Source organism: Carassius gibelio, chromosome A1 (assembly GCF_023724105.1).
Source record: "Carassius gibelio isolate Cgi1373 ecotype wild population from Czech Republic chromosome A1, carGib1.2-hapl.c, whole genome shotgun sequence".
In the NCBI taxonomy this organism is placed as follows: domain Eukaryota; kingdom Metazoa; phylum Chordata; class Actinopteri; order Cypriniformes; family Cyprinidae; genus Carassius; species Carassius gibelio.
Genome location: NC_068371.1, coordinates 28976658 through 28998892, shown reverse-complemented (window position 1 = coordinate 28998892; position 22235 = coordinate 28976658). Strand labels below are relative to the sequence as shown.

Sequence of the window (22235 nt, the reverse complement as noted above, 5' to 3'; positions counted from 1 at the left end):
GAACTAAGAACAAAAAATTGATCCATGCCCAAAATGCCTTTCAGTTCATTCCAGCTTGTCCACTTGAGACCAGGGATAAACATAAAATCGAATTGAATTTAGAATTTATTTCTCAACAGGTCTCTTTAATCACCACAGTCTAGACAACTATTAGCCATCCTGATCAAGCTGAACAATCTTTCTTAATGACTAAATCATTTGCAACATTGCAAATGCAGACTCTGAATCAGTAACAAGGTCTAATGACAACATTCATTAAAGAGCTTCTAAGCTTTGGACATAAACCTCGAGAAAGCGTTGGTGGTGAAACACAGTGGGGAAGATCACATCAGGATTGAACAACAATCTGTGTTCTTTGGTTTATTCTTTTATCAGGCACAGAATGCAGGAGCTCAAATGATTTATGTTCCACATGCAGCACAAGAAATCACACGGAGAGCTTACCAGTAGAATCGATTGGGTGCTACCCGCTCATGAACGAGCTGCCATCGACGGCCAAACTCAACAGAGCTGTAGAGCTGAGGACAAAATATTGTGTTAGCAAAGAAATTGAATGAAGATTCTTGTCTCTTCTGATGGTACAATATGCTTTTTGTTTATAATATACATTTTGATTTTATTCTATTGCATACCTGTCACCCTTGGAAATCTTTTTCAGGGTACTCTCATCAAGAATTCTTACCAAAATGGTGAACTTTCTTCTAAAAGTAAGTTACATGTAAAGTTGTCTTAACATTTATCCAAAACAAGGTATCTTAGAAGTCAGCTTTGGGAATGGGAATTTGGTTCAATGGGGTATTTGGTTTAATGTAGACTTGTATTTGCATCAGTTGGGAACTGTGATATCACAATCTCATATCCAATATAACATCCTGACAGTAGGTGGATAAAGTTTGGTCATATTTAGACACAGACACAGACAAAGGAACAAATCAAACTGGATCAAACTAAACCAAATCAAACACAAAAGTACTGCCCTGCTGAAAACATCTATTTGCAGCAGGGAAGCACAAAAGTTTTGAAGGTTACCAAGCTTTTCATTTTAGCTCATATCCACTATGTTTACTGTCATCATAAAAAATAATGAAAAAAATAAATAAAATAAAATCAGGAACCTTGCCAATGAATTACGGCTGCAAAAGTGTCAACACTAATAAATTATGCATTTGTGACATTGATTTGAATAGGGCTTAATTACACTAGTGATTGTGTTTTCTTTTTATGTCATTTGCGGTTGCATCTGTCAGCCATGACTAGTCATGCAAATCGTGCAAACAGTCAACTATTAGCCATCAATTGGCTGATAATGCTTTTTGATTGTTTTCATTCAGTTGTAATTCATTCTCATTGGTCCTCTTTCAAGGGTGAAATCAATGTTGATTTGTCAAAACTGAAGTCAAAGCTGTTTAACAACATTACTTGAGACTTGAAACTGTCATAATTTAATGATATTGCATGTCACTGTGGAAATTTGTGTTGTTTGAATTTTAGTTAATAAATCATATTTATATATATATATATATATATATATATATATATATATATATATATATATATATATATATATATATATATCTTTGATAATAAAAAAAAATAATAATAACATGTTCTATGGGGCAACCAAAGCATTAGCCGCTTGCTAGCGGTAGCCTGTTGCATTACAGTACATGAAAGGTCACTGACCACATACACAGATTGAGTTGAAATGTCTGATAGGACGATTGCGAATGATTTGCAGATCCTGAGCACCAATGACACTGACACACATTTCATCTTGTCATATGTGTGGTAAGTACTGCTGCTCTATAGTATAGTGTCCTTGTGCAAAACTCAAAAGTGAAAGTAAAATGAGAGCACACAATCGAAAACAGTTTCAGTAGCGGCTCCCTTATGCCTGCAATTTATATACAGTCACCTATACTTACCCAATGATTTAATTGTGAAAAAAAGTATATATATGATACTGAGGCACATGTGAAATAACTCCATCCCATTGGCCCATGCAGCCCGTGACATCACAGATAGGCACTCGTAAGATTAAAAGGATGCCTGCAGAACACAACACCAACTGGGTAATCTCTTAGTGCTCGCCTGCCTCTGCGCCCAACTCTTAGAGAGAGGAGAGGTGCAAGTGGCCACTACTCTTCTGATCCTGCCTATCTATGATCCTCAGATGGACCAGCTCACAAGTGTCCTTTTCTCAGGTGGGATCTTTGCGTATCAGTGCTCAGCAACACCCTTAACATCAGTGTATCAGTTCATGACTGGTCAGAAAGTGCTTGTTAATTCTGCCACTGGCGGTCTTCTGCCTTTCACGTGACCAGACTAAATCAAGCCTCTTAGTAGCACACGTGTGTGTGACCTTGTGTGTCAGAAACCAATAGGACACGGAGGCACACACTTTCTAAAATGCCCACTTGCCTTAGTTTTCTCCATTTCGCCTTGACACGCACTGTCAATTAAATGGCTCCTGAAGACAAAAAAATTGGTGACATGTTCAGCAGGTGCCCTCTCATGCTTCCAGGCGTCTGTCTGTGATGTCACAGGCTACATGGGCCAGTGAGACTGGAATTGTTTCACACATGATTCAGACACCGTTCCTTCTGGTGGCAGTCCCCATATTACCCACTAGAACAGTGGTTCTCAAACCTGTCCAGGAGTACCCCCTGCCCTGCACATTTTGTATGTCTTCCTCAATTATCACACCTTATTGTACTCATCAGCTCATTAGAAGAAACTGCAAGACCAGAAGTGGGTGTGTCAGATATAGGGAGACAAACAAAACATGCAGTGCTGGGGGTACTTCATAGAGAGGTTGGAGAACCCCTGCACTAGAGGATGCAGTGTGAGTTACCTACTGTAGTAGGGGAACAGTTTGTTATATCATTTAAATCCACTTCAAGAAGTATAGCAATAAATAAATAAATAAATAAAAATCTAATGAATTCAAGAATTAATCGGTTGCACTTTATTTTAATCCAAAACTAAAAGGGGAAGGAATTAAAATGATTAATCAGCTGTGTAGAGAAAGAAACAAAACAAATCTTGACTAATTAAATTATCTTTTGATATGATTAAATCTGATGCTTAAACATTTTTTTTCAGGAGAATAATAATAATAATAATAATAATAATAATAATAATAATAATAATAATAATTGATTAACCCTAACCATGAGTTCGAAAACATATAATTAATGACAATTCCCTGCGAATCAGGATGTGTAAATTGTCTTAATTGCCAACTTTAAGCCCACTGAAATTGTCTCTTTAAGACATATTTCCTCTTGCATTGATAATTGCCTTCTAAGGACATATTTCAAGCCAAAATACAGATTAGCATCCATTTGCACACATGCTTTTATTATTATTATGTCTTGCTCTGCAGTTTGTGCCTAAATGGTTCTTTATACAGTATGCAAATACTATACATTTGTTTTTTTCTTTAGCCTCATTGCATTTGGTTATATTTGGCAATAAAACAGCTGGATAATTAGAGAACCGCATGAATGGTGCCTTGCTGAAAACTTTGTGCCATAATTAGATGTCTGCTTTATGATTTAGCTGAAATGATTCTGCACCTTTTGGTCATGGCCATAGGCAAGGATCCAGTCCTCTTGCTCAGGGTGAAACAACAGGCTGAGGATGTAGAAGTTGAGGCGATATTTTTGATAAGTTGCACCTTCATCTGAGCTGATGAGCAAACTGCTCTCCACCTCTGGATCTGTCAGCAACATGATCTGAAACACAGAAAACATGCTAATAGTTTCTTTCTTCACTGTCCCTCAGGGACCAAATGCCTTAGCTAGTGGACCTCAGGAGCTTCATCTCTCCACTCTAAAAAAAAATAAAAAAAAATGCTGGGTTATTTCAACCCAACTTTGGGTTAAATTTGGACTAACCCAACTTTTGGGTTGAAATCGTATGTAAATATTTAACCCAACTGTTGGGTTAGTCTATATTTGACCCAAAGTTGGGATGAAATAACCCAGCAGTTTTTTAGAGTGCACAGATGAGGCTCCTGAGGTCCACTAGCTAAGGCATTTGGTCCCTGAGGGACATTTTTTTGGATCTTCTGTCCACAAATAGACATTGTAGAACATTGAGAGACTGCAATAACAAAGCCAGTGCAGTAATCTGCCTCAGTAAACACATTTACTTTAACTGCAAAAGAAACTTAATATAAAATAGTCCAAGATTTCAGAGAACAACTAATTCATTTGGATAGTTAGTTAAACAGTTCTACAGAAACATAAACTATAGCCCTATATAAATATATATAATATATATTATATATATTTATATAGTTAATATATAAATATATTAACTATTATATATTTAATATATTTATTTATTAAATATATACATTATATATTTAATGTATGAAATATGTACTAAAATATTATTAAAATTATATTTATATAATTTCAACAATTTCCTGCCTCTCACACAAATACAACACACAAAATACAACACAATACAATAAAAATAGATTAATATGTCAAACACAGTAGAAAATCAATCAATCAACAGTGCATGTCAATTTTTATATCATATACAAGACCGGAAGGTAGTAAATTTGACGAACTCTCAAATCATGCTCCTAATTTTTGCAAATCTTAATGAACGCTTTATAAAGTTGTGGCAGTACTGCCTTGTGTTAAATGTGATATCTCTTCATTTCCAATCCCTGATTTGCTTGTTCTGATCTCATCATAATTGCAGTGGATCACAAACATAAATCTCTTTAACACTGTCAATCTTGTAACACACTCCAATCTGTAATTCATTATGGCCTGAGGGTGTGCATTTTAACTCCCCCAAAAGCACAGTCAGACCGTTAAATCTATAATTTTCTTCTTCTTTTCTCTTCTCTTCTGTTTTAGAGTGCCACCAGTCTTAAGTCTGTGCCAATTTTGAAAATAAATAAAAAAATAAAATCAGCCTCAAATATAATTAAATCAGCGAGGCTGAACCGTTTCATTGACAGAGAGCTGGAGGTGTCGCGGTCTAAGGATTGTGTGTTTGAGCTAAACCTGCTTTAGGTTTGTTTTTTTCTGTTCCATTGGGTTTGTAAAGCTTATACAAACCAGATTTTAACTCTCCTCATAGTAACTTTATGGACACAAGGTTCGATTATATTATCAGATCAATACCCCTCTTGCTGATGTAATACAGGTCAATGCAACTTGTTCAAGGACCTGCCCAGTTTCTTTCCTGGCACATAAAAATGTTACTGTCCACTTCAGAATCAGTTTCCATTTCAATCCCGTTCTTGACACAGCTCTCCAGGGCAATAGTATTATTGAGTAGAGCAAGGTAGCAGAGCCCGCCAGCCCATTCATCAAACGGGACATGCTAATGCTAACCATAGTGGCTAGAACCCAGAAGACCAGCTCATCGATCATTACTGCCAACTCAACCAAGATGACACATATGCCAACCAATCAGTGGTGGTGTTTGGGCGGAAAGCCCAATTTATAATAAATTCTATAATTTTATTCAATTTTATCAACGTCTAAATAACTAAAAATAAATAAATAAAAATTGTGAAAAACTTTTCTGTTGGAATGTGAAGGGTTAAATGAAAGACTGTTTCCAGCCTAAAGCTTTCAGCTCTGAGATTGGTGTTCCAGCTATGAAACTACAGATGGCCAAGCAATAGTAAGTCAACGGGAGAGTAATTTCAAATGACAGGGAAATTGTCGTTCTGTTTGTGAAAAAAAAAAAAAAAAAAAGATAAACTAGACTTTTATTCACATCACTTTGGATGCAGCAAATAAAGAAAGTGAAGACATTTAATAGGCTGCTGTGCCATGCTTGTTTATCATGAAGTGTCTGTCTCTAATTTGCTTTGCTGTGAGAGCATGAAGTGTCGGCTTACACTAAATAAAGTCTGTCCTCTGTTGTCACATAAAGCAATTGTATGGTTTACAGTTGGAATATATATATATATATATATATATATATATATATATATATACACATACATACATACATACATATATATATATATATATATATATATATATATATATATATATATATATATATATATATATATATATATATATATATATATATATATATATATGTTAGATTTTATTGAAGTCAGTTAATTGCTCTAAAAAAAGAAAGAAAGAAAGTTTTAAGAGACAGTCCCATTTATTGTTGCACATTTACACATTTTAATTGTGTAGGCGAAATATAATAATTTCAGCTAGAATCCACACGTTTGAGAGTTTCACATGAGGTCATTAAAGTTCCCCACATAGATTTCACAAATTTGTTGTGCTGACCAACAAAACTACTTGCTTTGAAAATGTTTTCTTTGTGAGCAGTGGTTTGTATGCTATGCTATTGACAACAGACATTTTAATTTGCATGAAACTCGCTAATGTGACCATACTCTTACAGTGTTAATCCAAGCATAAATTCGACCCAAGCATTCATACCACATTCAGAGGCAGTAAAAAATATATGTGGCCAGATTGCATTTAAATACAATAGACTTCCCATTGAGAAAAAAAAAAAAAAAAAAAACCCACATCTACATACACTATTATTTTTGCTTTATCAACACATTGAGATAAATACAGTATGTATCCATTAAAATCAGATACCTTTCCCTAAAAAAAAAAAAAAAACCTTCACCCGAGGCACATCTAAGACAGGTTTTAATGCCAAGTGCAAACAGGGTCTTAAAAAATTTACAGTAGATTTCTGTGTGAACTGTTCCTTTAAGTCAGACATGTTCAGATTGTCTTCGGATCATGCTAGAATACACCAGACTGAACAGAAAGTACACAAATCAGTCATACAAGCTGGCACATGCTTTGAAGCTGTTATGGAATAATGCCTCTCCATCTGCAATTCTTTACCTGATACAGATATATGATAATACAATCGCGCTCAATGTCGTTTAACCTTCAGTTGTGTGTAAACAGATGCAAGGAACAGGAAAAGACACAAACAGTAAAACATCTTAGCTTGACACTCTTTGGATGCTCCAAAGAAATGTAGTTAAAAGATAAAATACAGATTTTTGGTATTTTTCCCACCTACTTTACAAAGCTTTTATCAGCAATATGAAGTGGAATGCAAATAATTCGAGAACATGGAATTCCAGTTTTAGATGAAATTACGGATGGTTTGTGTTGGCCTTGCCGACTTTTATAATGTGAGTCCCACATTGCCAAGCACAATTAATTTGATCTTCTTTTCCCCGTCTCCATACTCATGCAGGCTTGCAGAATCCACCACCGTATCTTTCCTCTGATTCTGTATGGCAAGCTCCTATCAGTGACTTGAAGCATAAGAGCAGAGGTTTCTGGGAAGACAAAGGTTAATGAAGCAGCAGATGAGGTTGCTGGAGAAATGCTTAGAGAGTGTGGTGGAGAATCTTTGAGTCCCGCTGTGCAGAGATACATAGCCTCTGATAGAATATTAATGAAATTAAGAACATGTTTTGGCTCCATCTCAGACTAATTGGATTGTCTCACTCCCGTAAATCCTGACTATAACGAGGTCGATCATGAATGCAATTATTTATTTATTTTTGTGACTGCTAACCTGACTTGGATAAATGGTCTTCTGAGCCTGGAATTCCTTTTTTAGGTATTTTGCCTATAAATAGATAAATATAGATATATATGGTGCTGTAGGCCTAATTTAAACGTGTTGAGCCAAAACGCCAGTCTTCTTTCTTCTTCCATGTAATACATCTGTGTATTTTATCATGGATATTTTAAAAATAAATGCCAGTGTAACGGAGGCCAGCTGGTAGGTGCTGTGCAGGTAAACCTCACTCCACTGATCACAAGAGGCACACTAGTGACTGATGCAAGAGACTGTGGTCTTCAGTCTCCTCGTAAGTGCACCTGCCTCCCATGCTGGAGTCTTGCTCGAAGCAGGTGTGAGTAGGACAGGTGGGGGTTACATCAATATGTTTGATGCCATTGTTAACACACACACACACACACACACACACACACGCACACACACACACATATATATATATATATATATATATATATATATATATATATATATATATATATATATATATATATATAAATCCTATTGAATAAATACATTACTGCTTAATTCAGATGGCAATATTCATATTTTCAAACTAGTTCCAAATGTGATCATCTATTTAAGTCAATGTTTCTCACATTTTCTCAGTGTGGGGTTGTGCCCCCAGGAGGATTCTCAGTGAACAACTACTTCAATTTAAATCTGTTCCTCATAAAGACTTTATGTGTCTTTGAATAAAGTGTATGAGTCATACTGACTACTTCTGAAATACTTATGTCCTTTTTGGAGCTTTTCAGATTGAATCACTATCCTCTCATCCCTCTTTTTTCTTTCTTTCTATTTTTTATTTTCTATTTTATTTTTTGCTTCTAAAAATGAATAATAAAAAATCTAATAAATAAATTAATTTAAATCAGCGTAGACCTAGTGACAAACATTTATTAATTTTTTTTTTTTCTATTTAAAAGTGTATGTTTGCATTATCCAAAGGTTTTCATTGTTTCCCAATTAAGTTGTTTTCTTTCCAGAATTCCAACAATGCATGGCAAAGTTTTTTTTCTTTTCTTCTTCTAAAGTAGAAAATGCGAAAGAAAAATGACACTGTTGCCTTAGGAAACACAATTCAAGAGAAGGTTAATGCTATTATAACCTTATTGACCAGTAGAGAACAGTTAATCAATGCTAATCTGAATTTGTGATCAGATGAAAATGAAGTTTTGATAAAAATGTGCAAACAAGCTTGCACAGTCACATTAAAGCAGTGGTGGACGAAGTACACAAATCAAGTACTTGAGTAAAAGTACAGATACATATAATAAAATATTACTCCAGTAAGAGTAAAAGTACTCCTTTTTCAATTTTACTCAAGTGAAAGTACAAAAGTACTCGATTATTTATGTACTTAAGTAAAAAAGTACTGAAAGATAGATGTTTGCAATTTTATATAGGCTACTTAATTTAATTTTATATTAGCACTAGTGGAGGGCCGTTATCGGCGTTCACGTGCTGCGTTAACGTGAGACTCTTATCAGGCGATAAAAAAAAATATCGCTGTTAATCTATTCTCAAAGTTGGGTTGGGAGCTGGGTCTATACTAAGCGAGCTATGATGACTTTGACCTTGATATTTTGAACAGACTGCATGAGGCCAGCTTAAAAAGATGCTCAGGACAGTCAAATTTGCATATTTTTGCTCTTGTGCCGACAAATATATACAAAATATGTCAAAATATCCACCTTGGAAATTATGCTCGAAAAAACTGTCAGTTATTTCATAAGTGAAGGTAAACAGTTGAGGAAAAAAATGGGATGTGTATTATATGGGATGCGTTCATCGTCTCTTAAAGTGACCACGCCTAATTTAGCCACTGGCTGCTGTAATGTTAATCCAAGAAAATGAAAATCACTCACTGCTCTTGACTGAAGTACTTAGTTTTAACAGTCAAACCAAAAATTATTCAGACACCAGATATAATTTTTTTAAATATGTAGCAAAACTGTAATAATGTGAGAAATGTTGAAAATGATATTTCATTTTTACATTGAAGACTATCCAGTGCTATTTTACATTTAATTATTTGGTTTCTGTTCCTTGACACCTACAAACTTGAAAAAAAACTTAAACATTGTGTAAATAGCACAAATAAATAAAAATAAACGAACATACAAATTCAACAATTTCAAACAAGGCCCACTGGTACAACCTTCACCGGGTCCCCGCTGACCCCAGCTACAGCCCTGCTCACGCCTGTTTCACACATACTGGAATTAGTTTACAGCTTTTTCAAGCAGTTTGTGATGCATTTTGGAAACAGGAGATAAGCCCCTTTTCTAATGCACCACCTAGCTTGATAAACCCCTTCTCAAAGACTTACTGTTTGTCAATTTTATTTGGGTAACACACACATTCTGAATGCCTTCGGCAGAATTTGAATGAGCCATTTTAATATAGATTAATTTCAAGATCACAGTGAGATTAATCTAGAAAAAAAAAAAAAAAAAAAAAGATCTATGCCCACATCTAATTAGCACATATATTTTTTTAATAATCCTACTGCTCAAAATACCTGGGATTATTTCCAAAATAACCACTATATGGAGTCAAGATATAATTTTGTTGTTGATATGGACTTCACTGATGAGAGTGATGTTAACTGTGAAGTTTACACTGTGATGTTCCTGAAAGAAAACAGAGATGACCATTTTATTTTCACCAGTAAGAACAAAGTATTTTAAAGTTTGTTGTTTTACAGAACATCACAATTATATATGACATGATAATAAAGCCTGAAGTTAGGAAGGACATTTTAAAGAAAATATAATTATATTTTCATAATGATTTTTGCCTTCTCAAACCTTGTCTGTGGTTTAAAAACACCACTGGCCAAACGGGGTGCATCTCTTCCCCACTTTGATAATTACTGTAGTTACCATGTTCTAAACATCTCATCCTTTCTTTTCTCCCCAGATGTAATATATATATATATATATATATATATATATATATATATATATATATATATATATATATATATATATAAATGACCTCAACTTAGCACCAGCAAGGTTGTTAGCTAGACAGTTAGCATCAGCTAACAAGATTTACTTCAGTACGATTATGAATAAACATTCACGTCTGTCGTCACATAGGACATGGATGGTAAAATTTTAATAAAACTGTTAACATTATGGCAGCGGGGAATTTGAACGTGCATGAGTTATTGTATTTAATCTGTGTTATTTTTTTTTATTTTTTTTATTTACCTAAAATTGATGTGTCTGCATCGTCTGCACTGGAGCATTTCAGTGGGCTTAAATAGATCACTCTTTACAACGGATTTAGTTCCCAAACAACTGACAGTTTTGACCTAAATATGATTTTCAGTTACAATAATTAGTCCAAAATTTCGACATTAATAACTTACTTTTAGTAACATCAGACGCACGCGCGCTCACAAGATCTCCCGGTTCTTACTTCTGGTGACTCGCACTAAACGGTTCATTTGAATCAGTGAGTGGTCGACTCCAGAACAGCTGCAATCGGATCATTCTAATTCCTAAACGAATCGTTTGGTGCGATTTGCGATCGGATTTAAAAGTTTATTTTAAAAAGATTCAGTTCGTTCATGATGAATCAGACGCCGCTTCTGCGTGTCGGAGCACGTGATATATTATATGGAGTAACGATATGTTTTCTGAAATGTAGTGAAGTAAAAAGTACGGTTTTATGCTTTGGAATGTAGTTAAGTAAAAGTAAAAGTTACTCAAAATAAAACTACTCCAGTAAAGTACAGATACTTGAAAAAATTACTTAAGTACAGTAACGAAGTAAAGCTACTCCGTTACTGTCCACCACTGCATTAAAGTCATTATTTAAGCACACACACATACAAAATGCACCAGTTCTTTCTTCCTCTGATGACTAAACATAATCATAAAAATAAAAAAAAGTGTAAACCATGTCGTTTGGGCTCATAGTGTTTACGTTCATGTTATCAGCACACACAAATCTCTGCAGTCTTCGTAGGTGTGTACAGGTGGGACTCATTTTTTTATGCATCCAGCACAGGAAAGACTGAGCACTTTTCTTTTCCTCCCTTGCTGATGCCACAGATCTGAAAAACTAAATCTGCTTCCTGAACTCAGAGCTGTATTGTTGTTTTTTTCTGCTCTTATTAGGGATGCAGGTGGTGAACACATCCATATTGCCTTATTAACCAAGGCTATTGTTTGCTCACAGGAAAACTGACCAATTAGGGTGAAATGCTGTGTCGGGTCCCAGGTGAGTGCTCAAGGTGTTCACAAAACATCCAAGGTACTGTTATTTAATGTTGCCTCCTCGGGAGACAGAGAGAGTGTGTGTGTGTTGCCACCATTTACTCACCCACATGTCATTTCCAGATTAGAATGACTTAACACATTACTTTTAAATTTACAATGCAATATCTGAGTTACTTTTTCAAATAAATAACTCAATTCACACAATTCGCTGACACCTCTCGGGAGTAAGTGCAGAGGCAGAGGCACTTCCTTCAGCCTGGGGCTTATTACTTTGGCTTTTGATATGAAAGGGGCTCTTACAGTTGCCAAAAATAATTGTTGTTGTCAAAAAACAAATAACCAAGTCCAGCCCTGGTGACAAAAAGCAATGCATTAAGTTCCATAAAAGGTAACTAAGTAACTAAGTTTGTAACACAATGTAATGCTTTACTTTTAAAAGTAACTTTTCCTAACACTGGATTTAACAGAAACTGGCTTCTATGCATCGGTCGTTGATATAATTTTTTGCATGCAAATATGAAGGCAGAGAGAGAGAGAGAGAGAGAGAGAGATAATAAAATAAATACATAATTAAATAAAACATGCATGGATGAACAGCTAGCAATAAGATCAGATTTTCTAAATGCATTGTCATTTCAAATGCAAATACACAACGGCTGACTGCTCTATACAGAAAAAGCACATCCCATTTTAATGTCAATGAAAAACACTTGCCACATACTGTAAACATCAGTTCGCAACATTGCAAAATAAGCTCCATAGTGGCTGAGACACTGTATGCACACTTTACTGTTGTTGCTGAAGGTCAGGACGATTTAAAACGCAAAGAAAATCAGCTAAATGTTAAAAATCTTTCTCAGGAGGCACGATCTCCCACTCTGACTGAAAGATTGTGCTGATGGCTTAGTTTTAGGGCTCGTCTTTGAGGGAGTGGATGGCACTCATGGGGTTGCCAGGCGACAGGCGAAACGCATTACGACTCAAGCATTCCAGCACTTGCATGGAATACCTTGAAAACTATCGAAACACTCCGGCTTTAAACTTACACTGTATACAGTACTACATACTACACTCTTAAAAATAAAGGTATTTCAAAGGTACATTGACGTCCATGGTAGAAAAATAAATTAATGGTTACCAGCAACTGTTTGGTTACCAAAATTCTTCAAAATATGTGTATAACAGAATAAAGTAAGTTTGAAACAACATGAGGGTGAGTAACAATCAAGGAATTTTCATTTTTGGGTGCAATTAAGAACTGCTCGTGAAAGGAATCTTTAAGGAACCAAAAACTGTTCATCTATGGCATTGCTGCAAAACCCCCTTATGGAACCTTTATTTTTAAGAATGTGGTGCAAAATTGTAAATGATCAATTAACAATAAGTGATATTACATAATGGAAAAGGTCCTCCTCTCATAATGAAGAAACAAATGTCAAGGCCGAAAGACAGCATTAATCTTTCATGTTGGAACCCTTTAGATTTTCGCCTATAATGTACTTTCAAAGTTTTTAATCTCTTATTCTCTTTGTATGCGAATATCCTTTTATTCACCCCCTCTACATAAAGACATGAGTACAATTCTTTCCTCAAAAAGATCAACCCCTGTTATCTGGCAATTATCTTCCCAAAGACACATACGAGCTTGTCAGCGGGGTGAGGGGAGTAAAGCCAGACTGAGGGTGAACCGGAGAGCTGGTCAGGCAAGCTGAGCCTAATTAAAGCTTTGGGAAGAGAAAGGTCAGGGATGCAGTGCCTTCCACCGACGAGGGAAAATGTGAAGTCTTCATATGAGAATGAGAAATGTCAGATGAGAGCCTGAGCAAACGAAGCAAAGGTCTCGTGTGTGATTGAGAGTCTGCCGAAGAGCCAAGCTAAAAAGACATGGTTGTAGGAACGTGGAAGGGAATATAGACGAGAGGGGGTACTTTAACACATTTCGGCTAAAAACATGGCACTGAGTGGCCACTCATAACTATTTAATGTTCGGTGAATCAGTTGACCATGTTAAAGCAATCAAAAAAAAGCAAGCTGGCAAAACAAGTACATTTTAGCATGATTTAAAGGGATAGTTCGCCATCTTGATCCTACAAACTTGTATGATTGTTTTTCTTCTGAAGAAAATAATTTTTTGTGAGGAATTGTTATATTCTGTTTGTACTGTCAATGAGGTCTAAAATGACACTGGATCCATTTGACTTTCATCGTATGCAAAAAATAATAATAAAAAATAAAACATTTTTTTTTTTTTAACAGAAGAAATTAAACAACAATTATATAATTTTATTAAATAACTATTAAATAATAATATAATATAATATAATATAATATAATATAATATAATATAATATAATATAATATAATATAATATAATATAATATAATATAATAAAATATAATATAATATAATATAATATAATATATTATGAAACATTGCGTTGCCACTACAATGTTGCCAATAATACTAAGAACTATGATAAAATGAAGCTGTTCTAAGAATTTGATCTTCATTACAAAGAATGCATAGTGATTATCCTCATTATTAAAATAAATAATAAATTAAACCTTAAAAAAGGAAAACCTTTTCCCAAAGTTATTTTGTCTTTTTTTTATGCAAGAGTATGTCTCTCTCTCTCTCAACCCTGTTTTAATCACCTCTCTGTTCTCTCTCTCCTCATTGCAGGCATTTTGAAATGATGCCTGAGGGCTTACAGATGTTCATCTTTATTTCTTTCTCAGTTAGGCCGTTTGCTTCCGCCCCATCAGTGAGTGTTTCCCCTGCAGAGCTCATTCCATCACAACTGCCCACATCACCTCAGAAACCGACTGAAAAGCTCACTCATTAAGCCTAGCTTCTTTCCTTTTCACTTCATCGGCACACAAAAACTGCTACAGATTCAGTTCTCACAAAGTGAGTCATGAATTAAAGATAGATAAGCACCTATCAAAAAAAGCCGCCGTATGTGTCTCATTTGAGAGCGGCTGCTAGGTTCTTCAAGGATTTACAGTATTCAGTTTACGAGGCTAAAGCTGTGTTGCTATGCTAAGAGACACAGACACTCTTGTTATATTAAAATACAATGCACACTAGATTCTTTCAAATAAAGGCAAAATGTTTTTTATTTATTTATTTTTTTCAACAATGCAATATAACATTAATTTGTTTCCAAATAACCTTTCAGTAAACTGTAAAAAAAAAAAAAAAAAAAAAAAAAAAAAAAAAAAAAAAAAAATATATATATATATATATATATATATATATATATATATATATATATATATATATATATATATGTATATATATATATTGTTTTTTTTATTTATTTATTATTTTGCTTAATGTGAAGAACATTTTAATGATCTAAAGAACCTTTTGTGGAATGGAAAGACCCCATGGACGTTCTACATGGAACCACGGATGCCAATTATGAACCATAATGTGAGTGTACTGTATAATGACACTAATTTCACCACTTGGCATCCCAGCAGGCCATGTGTGTGGTCTACTTCTGACAAGTGGGTGTTTAATGCAGATTTTTTTTAAATTTTTTAAATCTGCCTTTTTGCAGATGCAGAAATTATTAAAACAGGTCCTTGAACATGAAAGTGCATTAAATGTCCTTAGGGATGGAGTACGAAACCTGTTTACCTGCTAGTTATTGTAATTTCATACTCATAAAGCACAGACAGTTAAACATACACGCATGCACACAAGTACACACAGCCACACAGTTGTACAGAATGATGGTAAACTTCAAGTGGGGTTCATATGACAGAACAAAATACAGGGTTTGCAAGCCAACAGAGAGACGTTAAATTAAATGAAGAATTTATGTATTTATTGTTATTCGCTTTGTAAAGAGACAGTTCACTCGCTCTTATCTGAAAGAAAGTTCCCTTGTGTTAATTACAGACTGGGGTTACTAGAGGAGAACAGACTGTCAAAACATTTTTGCCATTCATTATTTAATAGTGGGTTTTCATCTCTGTATGACTTTGTGTAGCTTGGTTTTGCTATCCTTGTGAGATCCAAACCTCTATGTCCTTTTTTCTTCTGTGGAGCAAAAAAGGAGTTGAACAATATACTGCACAATTAATGGTGACTGGTGTTTGTGAGTCTCAAAAAGGGCACCATAAAGGATCATAAAAGTGTGCTATATTACAACGGCTTTGAACAGACTGGCATGATGTGGTTGGATGACTCAATAGTCAATTTGTGGTGCCTGGATTTTTTATACGACTGATATGATATAAAACTTACTGTGAGTATACAGTTCACTAGCATGATGCATGTACACTTAGTGCACAGTATGAATGGAAGTTGTTACTCAATACATAATTGAAGTTACGGTGAGAACACAGATTATTAGAATGGCTTTTGACAGACATTTAATCTAGCAAAGTTTATGCTGCAAAGAAATGACTCTTAGGATACAGTCATATCAATCAAGAAAAATGTTTTTCTAAGCAATGATTGATTTGAGTCTAACTCGCATCCAAGTGATGGGCCATGGTCTAAATCTGGGCTAGACTGAATATTTTTGGAGGATAAATAATCGGATGTGGAGCTTGTGGTTTCGGTGGTGAAATGTCATGTGGATAATTTGTTCAAGGCGGTGGGTGCGGGGAAAAAGCAAGCAGACATTTTAAATGAGAAAAATGAGCAAAGCCGAAAAAGCTTTGTTGTGAATATGAAATTTACTCGAGATGATTGCTGTCCTGAAATAGCCTGTGCTCTACGGGTGAACGATTTAATTTTATTATACATTTCACAAAGAAATTTCTCAGTGTGGAAAATTTGAGTGGCTTTTAGGAGCGCATTACAGGGTGTGACAAATGGAATTTGAGGCTTCAACAAATACCAAAATATGGCAAAATCCGTTCCAGGGGAAAAGTGTTCCTGCTAAATTATGTTTTGCAAGTCATACAGTGCTATAGCAAAGATTATATGAAGTCAGAGTGTAATGAGATGGAGAAAATGAATTTACCCTGTAAAACTGACTGTCATATTGGGCTAAAATATTTCTCTAAAATCATTAAAGGATGGTGGATAATTAGACTCGTGAGGTAGAAGCCAAACCACCGTGCGGTTGTTTTAAACAGTGAGTGCCACGGGGAAATGCGCACAGCAGAAAGTGCAACCACAGCAGATTGTAGACAGTGGAGAGGAAAATGAAACGGTGGCAGTGCCAAAGCCCTGAGATCAGCAGCGGTCAGCTACGGGTTAGAGACTGTCAGTGAAAGAGAACACAAATGAGACACAAAAACTAGTATATTTAATGATTTACAGCTGTTAATTCTGCATTTTGGATATTGTAGAACACTTTGTGGTTTGCAGAGTGAAGTTTTAAAAGGCATGGATCACATCCATTTGATTTTTATTTTTATTTTTATTTTTTACCATGCCAGAAGATATTTATTTAGCATTTTTGCTAAAATATGTTAAAATGACATTTGAAGACGTGTTTATAATATCCCAACAAACAGATAAATAAGGGAAAAGTAAATATACATACACTACTGTTCAAAAGTCTGAGGTCCGTAAGATTTTTTTTATGTTTTTGAAACAAGTCTTTTATGCTCACAAAGGCTGCATTTTCTTGATTATAAATATAGCATTGCTGTGAAATTATATTATAATTTAAATAAATGTTTACTACATATTACACCAGGGGCCCATTTCACAAAGGAGGTTAAGTGAAAACTCTGAGTATGTTAACCCTGAAATGAGGGAAACTCTAGGTTTTCTGTTTCAGAATGGGAGGTTTGTCAAACCCGAGAAAGTAGGGTAAGTCAATCCCGTTTCTGAAAGAGAGCTAACTTATACTCAGAGTCAGTTACCGTATTAACTTACTCTATGAACCTAACCTGGTCAGGAGCAGGTTTTCTTCGGTAAACCCAGAGTTTCTTTCGGTCTCCTCCCCCTTTTAAACACTTAATTGATGCACGCTGGAAATATGCTCTTCTTACTAAGTGTTTTTTTCTTCTTCTTTTTTTTCCCCCAAGTACAAATATAAACAGATTAAAAATAAATATTGATTTTCTATATTTTTCTTGTTTCCCGGGGGGGGGGGGGGGGGGGGGGGGGTTGGGTTAAGTGCATTTTACTTAAGTAAAATTATATGTCAATGTGTTAATAAAAATAATCTTAATGCAAATGGAAAACAAGATTATTCTGAGTGTTTATTACTAAGTGCAAATCTACTGTAGCTCCGCCCTCCATCGAGACATAAGGTTAAATACGACACATGTGAATAACGGCTTCAATGGTGTAGGCGGTAAAGTTTTGGGCACAGAAAACTAGTTTGTAATGCGATTGATTGGGTTAGAGTCTGGCTTTTGCAGAGCTCGTTCTTCTCACTTTTCCCATCACAAGTCACATTATAACAAAATGTTCTAAAAGTGGAAGTAAAGTGCCTAACAAATGTTTAATAATGATACAGCTATTTATTATTGTAATAAATATAATCATTTAGAATCTGTTATTATTGCATCCTGTTAATGTATAACAATACTGAGGTGCAAATGTATCTGCCAGAATAAAGTATAACAAGCATCTAATTATTATTTACACTTAGCCTGTTGCAAACAACTGCTACTTTTACATGGTAATTAGAATATATCATGATTTTTGCTGTGCATTTTTTTCTGTAAACAGCATCTAAAGCTACTTGCACTTAGCCTACTGTAAATAGGATCTATCGCTAAGAAAGTATGCTAATTCCACTTAGTGTAAATAGCCACTGCCGTATTTTTCTTACTCTATTGGCAGATCATTTGTAAAATAAGAAAAATGCACTAATATTATAATTATATATATATATATATATATATATATATATATATATATATATATATATATATATATATATATATATATACATAGATATATATATATTTTTTTTTTATTTTTTTTTTGCCTTAAGATACACTATTAGAAAACACTTCAGACAGACAGACAGAGAGAGAGAGAGAGAGAGAGAGAGAGAGAGAGAGAATTTACTATATTCAGTTTATTACTATAACATAAAAATAATTATCAGTATCCAGCAGAAGTGTAGGAAGTTACTGCTTCTGTCATATTTGTTACTTTTGTCATTTTGGAGCCATATTAATTTAGCCAAATTTCCTAATGTTCTGACAGTGAAAGCGAAAGTGAGGTATGTCCAAGTATAGTGTCCCATACTCTGAATTTGTTTAACCCATCCAAGTGCACACACACAGTTGTGAGTATAGAACACACACACACACACACACACACACACACAAACCGTGAAAACACACCCAGTGTAGTGGGCAGCCATTTTTGCTGTGGCATCCAAGGAGCTTTTGGGTTTGATGCCTTGCTCAAGGGTTTTACCTCACTCCTAGTATCGAGGGTGGAAGAGAGTGTTGGTCATTCCTGCCAGTAAGAGACTCGAAGCCATAACCTTTGGGTTGAATATGTTTCACTGCATCATCAAGAACACCATCAACTAGCATTAATGGGTTAATAAAGCTCTACTATCCAGTACTCCCTATATTCATTAAGGCTCTTTGTGATGTGCTGTTCACAATCAATCATAATCACTGCTTGTTTTTTTATAAATAGCCGTCCCACATTACATGTTAATGTAAAAGCACAAAAATGGATGTTATTGTATTAGACCCAAAGCTCTTATTATGTTTATAGTAGAGCCTTTAATTATGACCCAGACCTGGTTTTATAATGCCATTGGAAGAGATAGGAGCTATTTCTGTGAGCCTTATGTTGCGTCTTCATTACTAGCTGGAAAATGAAGCACTTAGATGCAACAAGAGGAAGAAACATCTCCTGTGGGTTCGTCTCTCCCCCTCTGGTGTACAAGTTTGCTACTTTACAGAAGACAATGATTATCCTTTGGCTTTCAGAGTGGATGAACAATACAGTAAAGTGTTGAGCAGATTTCAGATTTTTGTGTGTCTGTTGGTGGTAGAAATGCCATCTAGACACAAAGTAATTAAATCTGCCAAAAAAAATCTTCAGAACTGCTGGGAAATATGAATCCTTAAATAAGCAGCCACAACTGCAGGCAACACAAAATTGATCTGTTAGAGAAACACCCCAGATTATTACGTTATGATTGCCACAGTTCCGGCATCTTAACTGAATAGTGAAGTGAACAAGACTGAGCAGCAGTGTTGGGCAGTAATTAACCAAAAGTAGTGGCACAACTAATTTGATTACAGTACATTTTAGCTGGCATGCTCTAAGGCAAAATCAGGAATTATCCATTTTGAGATTTATTTTATTTTACTATTACCATTTATTTTTTATTTTTTTCCTCACTAAATTGTCCAATATATACACACAATTTATAATTTATTAATATAAAAAAAACTTTTATTTATATTACATATCTTTGAAGTCCGATTTCTCAAGTTTTTTTTTTTTTTTTTTTTTTTTTTTTGCGCTATGTACAAAGCCAGAAAAAATAAATAAATAAATAAATAAAATAATAAATAAAAAAATGTAGATATAAAAAATGGGAAAACAAAAAATTATAAAATCATAGGGAATCATTCAAATTTATATAATACAAATTATTTAAGAAGCTTCATTTACCAAAAAATAGATATTCATCCCAAATCACTAGATAAAGAAAAATAAACACACACACACACACACACACACAAATAAATCCTTAAGTTTCACACAAATGCACACACTTCTTACAGAGCATGTAGCTAAGCACATCTTAATGTTAACTACTGGATGTGCAATCCATCTTCATTACGGGCCATAATTAGTTGACTAAAAACCACCATTAAGCAATAAATGACTCTACTTGATAAAAGAAAACTGTGAAAGGGGAGGAAAAGAGGTTTTAAAAAAGGAGGACAGATAAAGATAGCTTGCACTGTCAAAGCAAACTCCCAAGCCTCAAGCCATAAATACAAGCCTCCTTGCCATGCTTTTGATTAAAACACTAGCAATTTATGAATCTCTTTTCATCCGGTTCATAATTCATTAGCCCTCAAGGTAGAAAAAATAAATAAATAAATATCAATTACAGCCTTATCAATATTAATGATATGTATATGTTTTGCTTTGAATGCTTCTATGTCTCAAAGTGGAAATTAGATGCTGTAGTCAGTGAATCTTTAAAATGCATTGATCTCATAAAAAGCAGAAAAGGTTCATAAATACTACCAGAGGATAAATTAGCCAACAGAGCACTGAGCCAAGAAGAAGACCTGTGAAATCCTTCCAATGCTGTTAGCGGTCATTAATGAGCAAGGGGGTTTGAGCTGTGCATGCACATAAGCATAATCACCTTGAAAAATGTTTTGACACCTCCGTAAAAGAGACATCATGAAGACTAACAATGCGTAGGTGTACCAGACAGAAAAAACGGACGCCATAAATCTTACCTTGCGCTTGTTGTTGGGGCTGACATATAGATAGCTGAGAATGGTCTTTACGCCCACTTTTTCATTGAGTTTCTCGTAAGTGGTTCCGTAATCTGTTGACCTGAAATGTAATCAGAGGCTTAAATGAGAACTTGGGGAATCAGCTGTTGTAATTAAAGACCCACTCTGCACTTCAAACAAGGCTGTAGTGAGTATGCAACTGTAGCTTATTCACGGAAGCACTGCATTTCTTAAGTTCCTAATTTGATATAAGGAAGGTAATTACAGGTTTAAGAAATGTTACAGCAATTTGTTGTAGTTATGCAGTGCCGTGACCCTTTACAGTACCTTCAAAAAGAGATGGATGAACTGCCTGGTCTTATGATCATCTCTGACATGGCATTTTCATAAGAAAATATCTTTGTGAATAAGAAGTGCAAACCTAAAAGCATATTATTTGTAATTGAGTTCACATTTATTATAACTTAAATATTAAATAAATTTGGTTGAACTTAAGAGTGATTTTTTTTCTGAGCCATCTACAGTAAGTGGGACTTAAAGACACCTTTGCATGTACTTTCATAATTGCCTCTGTTGTTTTTGAAATATGGTTAAAGGCATTGTTCACCCGAAAATGAAAATTACCCCATGATTTACTCACTCTCAAGCTATCCTCGCTGCATATGACGTTCTCCTTTGAGACAAACACAAATTAAGTGATTTCAAAATAAATCCTGACTCTTCTTAGCTTTATAATGGCAGTGAATGGTGGTCGAGCATTTGAAGCCCAAAAAAGTGTATCCATCCATCATAAAAAGTGCTCCACATTACTCTGAGGGGTTAATAAAGACATTTTGAAGAAATCGATGCATTTATAAACCTTATTCTCTAGCTTTGTATGCACATTCATGAGAAAGTGGCGTTTCAGTGTGTGATGTAGGATGCAGGCGTAGCGACAGGTCCAGTGAGAATATGCTAGCCCTGCGAAAACCAAGTTTTGTTTACAGCAAAGGAAAACCAGTCTCAACTTTTATTGGATTCATCT

At 34.8% G+C, this 22235-nt stretch overlaps 1 protein-coding gene across 2 annotated transcripts in view; it reads right to left on the bottom strand.

Annotated features, from left to right (window-relative positions):
• Positions 1-22235, bottom strand: part of LOC128017724 (VPS10 domain-containing receptor SorCS1-like) — a 144786-nt gene that overhangs the window by 41555 nt on the left and 80996 nt on the right. For both annotated transcript variants that reach the window (XR_008184517.1, XM_052603188.1), the window contains exons 3-5: positions 21212-21311; positions 3582-3740; positions 445-518 (exon numbers count right to left, since the gene is read on the bottom strand). Coding sequence is in view for 1 of the 2 variants with exons in the window: in XM_052603188.1 (XP_052459148.1) it covers positions 445-518; positions 3582-3740; positions 21212-21311 (333 nt within the window). In the remaining variant the exon portion in view is untranslated. The remainder of the gene's footprint in view (positions 1-444; positions 519-3581; positions 3741-21211; positions 21312-22235) is intronic.